This window comes from Lepidothrix coronata, unplaced genomic scaffold, assembly GCF_001604755.1.
Source record: "Lepidothrix coronata isolate B3197 unplaced genomic scaffold, Lepidothrix_coronata-1.0 Scaffold344, whole genome shotgun sequence".
NCBI lineage: Eukaryota > Metazoa > Chordata > Aves > Passeriformes > Pipridae > Lepidothrix > Lepidothrix coronata.
Window position 1 is genome coordinate 225,745 of NW_016690524.1, and position 8,661 is coordinate 234,405.

Consider the following 8,661-nt stretch of genomic DNA (forward strand, 5'->3'; position numbering starts at 1 on the left):
TGACACCACGGTTATGGGACACCACAGCCAGGGGGTACTGTGGCTGTGGGGCACCATGGTTATGGGACACCACAGCCAGGGGGTACTGTGGCTGTGGGGCACCATGGTTATGGGACACCACAGGTATGGGACACCACAGCCGGGGGGTACTGTGGCTGTGGGGCACCACGGTTATGGGACACCATGGCCAAGGGGTACTGCGGCTGTGGGGCACCAGGGGCACCGTGGCCACGAGGCACCCTGGCCACGGGGCACGGTGTGTCCCGACCCTGCAGACCTTCCTGTTGGACCCATGGGGACACGCCAGCCGCATCCCGGCGGTGCAGCCGCCCCAGCCCGGGGGGACGCGGGGCAGGAATGCGTTCGGGGCTGGCGCCCGCCGGGGTGCGGGGCCGCGCGGCTGCAGCTGGATGCCGGCGCTGTCTGGCTGCCAGCCCCATCCCCTCCCCGGCCTCTCCCTCGCCAGCCCCCCGCCGGCCTCTCCTCCTTCCCCTGCTCCCCCTCCGCGGCCTCTTCCTGCCTTGGCTGCTGCCGCCGGGATCTTCTGGGGCTCAGGTGAAACGGGCCCCGCGCCACGCCGGGACCCCGCGCACCCCTCGCCCCGCCGCGTCCCCCCGTGCCGGGCTGGACCCCCGAGCGGGGCTGGTTCCCCCGGCACGCCGCGGTCCTTGGCAGTGCCGCGGCCTTGCTGCGGGAGCAGGTTCATTTCCCGGCCGCCATCCCGCCCCGCCGCCATGCCGGCGCCCGCGTCTGCCAGGCCCGGGGCACAGCACCGGGGAGGGGACGGGCTGTGGGGCACTGGCAGCTGCTCCGGGCCACAGCTTGGTCCCCAAAGCTGGCAGCTGCCTGCTCCAAAGGCACCTGGCTCCTGCTGCCGTCCCTTGTCCCCAGGGAGCTTCACAGCTGCCTGCAGGCCCGTGATGTGCCGTGCCATGGGGGCCGTGCATCTCCTCCCGTTTTCCGTGGGGCGAGAGCCCCCAGCCCCACACGCGCAGGGCTCTGAGGGTTGCAGCAGTGGGCAGACGCCCCTGAGCCGGTCATGGCGCAGTGGCACAGGGGCAGGGAGGTCACTCGGTGAGGCCCCCGGCCCACGATGGCCTGCGCCACAGCCTGAGCCTGGCAGGAGCCGCTGTCACCCTTCTAAGTGTCCTGGTGCCGCTGGCCCGGCAATGCCACGCTGCTCCCACATTGCCAGGCAGGTGCCTGTCCCCCTGCAGTGCTGGTGGTGCTGGTGCTGTGCTGGTGCTGTGCTGGTGCTGTGTCGGTGCTGTGCCAGTGCTGTGCCGGTGCTGTGCCGGTGCTCCCGGTGCTGAGCGGGAGCAGAGCCATGCCCATCCCCGGGCTGCCCGGTGGCATAACCGTCCTCTCTGTCTCCGGCTCGCAGGGGGAAGAGGAGCCCGAGGAGAACCCGAGCAAGGAGGAGAAGCAGGAGCCGGGGACGCCCATGAGGAAAGCGGGGCGGCCCGGGCGGAAGCGCAAGAATGCCCAGGTGAGCCAGCGGGCACCGGGGCCAGGTGGGAGGCGGGGGGTGTCCCCTCGTAGGGCCATCCTGTCCCACTGCCGCGGTGGCAGGAGACCTTGGCTCCCGTGTGCCGTGGGCTGTGCCACCCGCCCCCCATGCCGCAGCACCCGGCCAGAGGGGACCCCGAGAGTGGCAGGAGGGGGTGTCTGCCCCGGCCCCCAGCGCTGCCCCCTCCCCGTGGCCCCCAGTGGGGCCATCCCACTCAGTGCAGCTCTGCTGGAGTCCCTTCCGTGTGTTTGGGGACTGGGACCCCGGACCCCCACCCCAGGGCCACGGGGCACAGAGAGGGGAGCCCCTGCCTCGGCCGAGCCCCCGCTGGCTTCCCCGGCTCCTGCGGGGCAGGCAATGAGCCCCCAGCACGCCGGGCTCAGCCCTGACTCCCCAGCCCAGCCACGCCGTGTCCACGGCTGCGGGGTGACGGGGGGCTTGGGGCAGCAGCTGGCTCTGCTGAGGCACAGGGATGGGACACCCGGGGCTTGGGACACTCGTGGGGGTGGTGGCTCGGACCTCCCGGGCCATGGTGTGTCACGGTGCCATTGGGGAGCCGTTGAATTCAGTGTCAGGAGGAGGAGCAGGTTCCCCTGGATGCTGGAGGCCTAGAGGGAAGGTACCCGTCATCTCCCGGGCTCAGGCTGTGTCCCCACTCCCCATCCCCACAGGAGGGGACAGAGAGGTGACAAACAGTCCAGGGTGATGAGTGGGATGGGGAGATGAGCAGGGCCGGGGGGACAAACTGAGCTGAGGCGCTTTCACTCCTAGAAGGTTGCAAATCCTTTTTATAAAAGTTTCTGGCTGTGGAAAGGGTTAATCCTGTGCTGGGACAGTTCCAGGTCTATGATGCCTGTCCCAATGATCCCTGGGGGGCCAGGGAAGGTGGGACAGCCTCACCTGGGATGGATGGGGTGCTCTGGGGCTGGAGGACAGGCTGGGCTCCCTCTGGGGCGGGAGGTACACGCTGGGGCGGGGGGAGCCGCTGCCGTGGAAGAACAATGCTGGCACGGGAACAAGTGGGGAACGTCGTCAGGAACAGCCGGAGCCTGGGAGCCAGGAGGGCTCTGGCCAGCAGAGCTGGCGGCCCCAGGAGCCCCCCGGCACGGTGGGGGGGTGGCAGTGCCAGGGTGCCCGGAGCTGGCTGGTGGGTGCCCGTCCCTGTGTGCTCACACACACCTGCCCCGTGCCGGTGCCGGCACATCGGCCGGCGGCTCCCGGTGCCAAGTGAGTGGAGCTGGCATGGCCAGGCCCGGACACTGCCAGGAGCCCAGGGAAGCCCCGGCCGGGTGTGAGCTGCTAAAAATACCCTCCCTGCGGAGAGCTTGCCGTGCCAGGGGAGCCAGAGTGGGGCGAGGGGAGCTGGCACGTGGGGTGGGCACCAGGCTGGCTCCGTGGGGACTGGCTGGGGGTCCACAGCACCCCCTCAGAGGGACCCAGTGGGCAGATCGTGGCAGGAGGGGCTGAGCACCCTCCTCACACCTGGGCAGGGATGTGTGCCTGGCTTGGGCACAGGGGGCTGGAGGGGGAACAGGCAGGGGCTGGCTGGGGGCAGCCCTGTAGGGACAGGGGGGCCATGGTGTCGGTGAGCCGTGCCATGCCACACTGAGCCACGCTGTCCTGAGCTGTGCCAGGCTGTACCACGCTGTCCTGGGGCGTGCTGTGCCATGCTGAGCCGTGCCATGCTGAGCCGTGCCATCCTGACCTGTGTCATGCTGTGCAGTGCCAAGCCATGGCTCCAGTGTCCCTGCTCCCAGCTGGGGCTGGCACCTTCTGCGGGTTGTGCCATGGGTGGCAGTGGCTCTGCCAGCACCTTCCTCTGGCAAAGCAGGCACAGCCCTGCCGGTCTGGAGCTGCCACTGTGCTCCGGGCTGGGATGGGCACAAGGGTCCCTGAGGGCTGTCCCCAGTCATTCCTCAGCAGGGAGTGTCTCCCCAGTGTCACCCCTGGGGCAGTGGGGTGGGCACGGGGCCATTCAGCCTGGCGGGCTCCTGGTGGAGCAGCCTCCTTGGCAGGGGCCCAGCGGAGGGGAGGGAGCAGGAGAAAGGCAGCGCTTGTTCCCAGGGCCTGTGGCCGGAGGAAGCGGGTGGGTGGGTGGGCAGGAAGGCTCCTGCCGCCGGCCCTCCTCAGGGATGGGGATGGGCGCCAGGGCAGCCGGGGGGGAGCAGGCCATGGGGTGGGTCCTGGTCTCCCCTTCCCCTGCACCTCCCTGGCCCAGTGTCTGAGCAGCAGCACCGGGACATGCCGGTGGCACGGAAGGCCCAGTGAGCCAGGGTCTGGTTCCAACCCAGGTAGGGAAGCTGGGGCGCCAGGTTTGGCCAGGATGGCTGTGGAGGGGCTGGAAGTGTGAGGAGGCAGGTGTTGGATGGGTGGCATGGCATGGCATGGCATGGCATGGGGACCATCCAGGGTGTACCAGCTGTGGTGCTGTGTGGGCTCTGTGTCTCTGTCCTGGCAGGACATCATGTAATGGGCCACTGTGCCTGTCCCATCCCAGAGTTAATGTCCCACGTGTCCCCATGCTGGCACGGCTTCCTGGCATTGTCTGGTGGCACCGCATGGCCAGTGGTGACAGTCAGTCCCAGTGCCACTGCCAGAGCCTTGCGGAACTGAGGGGAGCTGCTCAGGCACCAGCACCCACACTGGCTGGGCCCCCAGGACCCATCCTGCCAACCCCTGCTGGGCTGAGCCCCCGGGACCCATCCTGCCAACCCCTGCTGGGCTGAGCCCCTGGGATCCATCCTGCCAACCCCTGCTGGGCTGAGCCCCTCCGCAGCCTCCCTGAACCTCACAGCCAGCCTGAGCTCCCCACAGCTGCCCTGAGCCCCCGCAACCACCCTGAACCCTTACAGGCCCCCCAAACCCCGCAGCTGGGCCTCCACCAGTCCCTGCACCGCCCGATCCACAGCACATCATTGGCCTTCCCATTTCCTCCCGGGAAGCCCCACAGCCCCTGCGATTGTTCTCGGAGCCGTGTCCAGGATACAGCCCCAGGCGGAGGTGGGAGTGGGACCGGGGTGGCTGGGACCCCCCACAAGCTGCCCTGGGGAGAGGGCAGCCAGGGACCCCTGAAGGCAGGCTGGCTGTGCTGGAGTGCCGGGCTGGGGGACGCGGTGGGAGGCAGGTCCCCTCCCGCTCACCGTGGGGCCAGCGGGGACTTTGCTCCCTGGCATCCATCTTGTCCCTGGTTCCAGCTCCCTGCACTGCTCCCAGGCCTCCCCGCGGTGTCCCGGCAGCCATGCCCTCGCCCTGTGGTGTCCGGCCCTCACAGAGCCGTGTCCCTGGGCCGGGCACACCAAGGTCTCTGTAAGCCCATGTGTGCCCTCGCTCGTGTCCAGGCGTGCCCACACCATGGCATGGCACGACACCTCCACCTTCCCAATGGCACCGGTGTCTGCCTGTGGGACTGTGCCCTCCCTGGGGACTGGGCCTGATGCAGCCAGGATGGGGAGAGACCACTGCCGGTGCTTCTGGACACCCTGTGAGGGTCCCCCCGGTCCCCAACACCCCCCGGCCCCCAACACCCCCTCGCCAGCCCCTTCTCGTCCCCTCCCTCCCGGCTGCGGAGGAAGTGACAGTGCCAGCGCCGGGCCGGGCCGGGCAGGAAGCGGCCGTGGCGGAGGCGCCTGCGCGGGCGGCAGGGCCGGGGGTCCGCGCGGCACCGGGGGGACGCGCCATGGTAAGCGGCACACGGCCCTCGGGCACACGGGGAAGGGGGTCCTGTGCCCTGTGGCACAAATCTGGGGAACTCTGGGGAGCAAAGACACCCCTCTGCCACCTGCCATCCCCCCCCCCGAGCTTGTGCCTCAACCTCAGCATCCCCTCCCTGGCCCCCTCCCCAGGGGCAGCACCACGAGCCCCCAGTGCACACCGAACCCCCCGACAGCGCAGCGTTCCCTCCCTGGTACCCGGCCACCAGACGGGGCATCCTGGAACCCATAGTTCGCTGGGCACAAGCAGGAGGGTCCCTGTGGCCAGCCCACCGCTGTGCCACCCTGGCACCACCTGTGCCACCCTGGCACCCTCTTGTGCTGTGGGACAACACCGGTGGCACCAGGAGGGAGCAGCAGTGCCTGTGAGTATCTGTGCATGGGGTGCTCAGTGCTGGTGTTGGGGGTGACACCAGGGTGGGCACCCCATGCCCCTGGCAGTGTGTGGGGTCTCCAGGGGGGACGGTGCCTGAGCGGCTCCATGGTGCTGGGACAGTGAGAGCCAGGCCCCAGGGATGGGGTGTCCTGAGCCAGGCCCCAGGGATGGGGTGGTCTGCACCCCCTGTGAGGGCACTGAGTGGGGTGGCAGCGGGACTGGAGGGGCTGGCGAGTGGCCGTGGCCGTGCCCACCCTGCCAGGGCTGTGCCGGCGGCAGCTCTGCAGAGCCACAGCAGCACTTTCACTCTCCTTGGCCACGGAAACCACTGAGCTGGGCTGTGCCTCTCGCTCTGACTCCTGCTCCCACTGCTGAGCCGAGCAGTGCTGTGCTGTTCTGTGCCATGCCAAGCTGAGCAGTGCTGTGCTGTTCTGTGCCATGCCAAGCTGAGCAGTGCTGTGCTGTGCTGTGCCATGCCAAGCTGAGCAGTGCTGTGCTGTGCTGTGCTGTGCCATGCCAAGCTGACCAGTGCTGTGCTGTGCTGTGCTGTGCTGTGCTGTGCTGAGCCTAGCAGTGCTGTGTGACTCTGCGGGCTGGCAGCATGGCAGGGTCCCACGATGCCAGCCCCAGCCCCGGGCCCTTGTCCTGTGCTCGACTCTGCTGCCTCCCACACTCCCGTCGGCTCGGTCTGTTCTGTGGCACGTGCCAGGGCTGGAACACGTGAGCGATGGCACAGCCAGGGCTCATGGTCAGGCTCTGTCCCTGCTCTGTCCCTGCTCTGTCACTGTGCCAGCCAGCCAGGGACGGCTGCACTGTCCTGTGGTGTTGGCACTGCCCGTGACAACGCTGTCCCCCGCTGTCACACACAGGTGGTGTTCTGGCCTGGCCCTGAGGGTGTGGGGGTGTTATGTTCTGGTCACAAAGTGTCATGGCAGTGCCTCCAGGTCCCCCTGGTGTCCCATCCTTGTGTCTTGGTCCTGAGGATGCTGTGGATGTGTCTACTGTTTCCTGAGGGTGTCGTGGCAGTGTGTCCTGGTCCTTGGGGTGTCATGACAGTGTGTCCTCGTCCTGAAGTTGCCATGATGGTGTATCCAGGTCCTCCTGGTGTCACCTGCTTCCATCCTGGTGCTGTGGGTGTCTTGTCCCTCTCTCCATGTCCTGAGGATGCCTTGTCGTTGTGTCCGCTCTGAGGGTATTGCTGTAACATGTCCTGGTCCTGAGCAGGCCATGGAAGTGTCATGACAAGGTGTCATGACAGTGTGTCCTGGTCCATGAGGGTGTCATGTCCGTGTGTCCTGATCCTCAGAGTGCCATGGTGGAGTGTCCTGATCCTGTCATTGCCGTGGCATTTTGCCCTGGTCCTGAGGGTGCCATGATGGTGTGTCCTGGTCCCCAGGATGACACAGCAGTGTGTCCTGGTCATGAGGGTGTCACATCCATGTGTCCTGGTCATGAGGGTGTCATGGCATTGCATCCTGGTTCCAAAGGTGCCGTGGCAATATCTCTGATTCTCAGCATGTCACACCCCTGTGTCCTGGCGCTGATGGTTTCATGGCCATGTGTCCCAGCCACGGAAGTGTCCCAGCATCTCTCCTTCTCCTGAGGGTGCCACATCAGTGGTCACTGCTCCTTGGAAAGCACCATGTCCTGGTCCCGAGGGTTCCTTGGCCGTGTGTCCTGGCCCCAAGGGTGCTGGGACACTGTGTCCTGGTCCCGAGGGTGCCGTGGCAGCCCCGGCCCCCGGACAGGCAGTGGCAGCTGTCACTTCTGGGATGCAGGAGGTGGGATTTGGACTTTTTGGCGTGATGTCCCCAGGTTGTCGCTGCATTATGGAGCCGTGTCTGGGGGGTCTGTGGGCTACGGTCCCAGAGATTGCCTTCATGCTGTGACATTGTGGTGTGGAAGTGGAGTCAGGCCAGGGGGACAGGGACAGGGTCCGCACAGGGCCGGTCACACCGAGGTGATGCGGGAGCTCCTGCTGTGGGGTCCGGCGGTGGCTCTTGGGGCACGGGTGGGATGTGACTGGGGTCATGCCCCCCCTGCCAGCACTCACCAGAGTTCCTTCCCCCCCTTCTCGGCAGGTGGAAAGCAGTGACACCCCCAAAGACACAGCGGCCGTCCCCAAGTGCCCCCCGGCCTGCCCGGAGGCCAGTCCCGCCGAGCCGCTGCCCAACGGGGACGTGGAGGGGGACGCGGAGGAGGGCGGCGCGAGCCCCAAGGGCGGCCGGCCCGAGGAGGACGACACGGAGAGCATTCCCGACGGAGAGACCGGCCGGGCGCTGGAGAACGGCCGCTGCACCCCCAAGGAGGGCCTGGACGCCCCGGCCGATGAGGGTGAGCTGGCCCCTTCCGACCCCCAGAAGAAACGCGGGAGGAGGAAACTCCTGGAGGCCACAGAGAAAAGTAAGAGCTCGGCGTTGGGGGCTCCCCCCGGCCCCGCTCCGGGCTGGGGAGCACGGCCACAGGAGGAGGAGCGAGGGCTGAGCCCCCAGTGCCACGCGGGATTTGGGGGGGGACAGCAGGTCTGAGCGGGGGCTGCACCCGCACGTTCATCCCGTCACCCTCCGCCGCCCTTTCCGACGGCAGGAACGGGGATGTTGCTCCTCGTGTCCTGTGGTGCCGGGGCGTCCCTGCCCACGTGTGAAACCACCCCCATGGGTCCCTGCCTGCATGTGAGACCACCCTGGTGCGTGTACCCACCCTGCATGGCAGCCCTGCACGGCAGCCCTGCACGTGCCAGGGGCAAGGGGGGCACATTCCCTGTGCCGGGACTGCGGTGCCGAGGAGGTGCCAGCTGTGGTGCTGAGGAGGTGCCAGCTGTGGTGCTGGGAAGCAGAGGGGTTGGAGGGATCGACATCGCACTGAGGGTCATCCCCAGCGCCCGGCTGGGGGGCAGCTCTGCACAGGAGGGCCTGGGGGTCCCGGGGGTTCCTGGGCTGCATCGGGAGGTACCCAAGTGGTGCCCGTGGGGTGAGGCCACCCCAGAGCGTGGGGCCCAGCTGTGGCTCCCCAGGACACGAGGGACAGGGCCGGGCTGGGGAGAGCCCAGCGAGGGCCCCGCGGTG

The 8,661-nt window shown here is 68.1% G+C and overlaps 1 protein-coding gene across 2 annotated transcripts in view; it reads left to right on the forward strand.

Annotated features, from left to right (window-relative positions):
- DNMT3A (DNA methyltransferase 3 alpha) overlaps positions 1–8,661 on the forward strand; it is a 27,835-nt gene that overhangs the window by 4,230 nt on the left and 14,944 nt on the right. For both annotated transcript variants that reach the window (XM_017838540.1, XM_017838539.1), the window contains exons 2-3: positions 1,385–1,489; positions 7,678–7,999. In XM_017838540.1, coding sequence (XP_017694029.1) covers positions 1,385–1,489; positions 7,678–7,999 — 427 coding nt within the window. The remainder of the gene's footprint in view (positions 1–1,384; positions 1,490–7,677; positions 8,000–8,661) is intronic.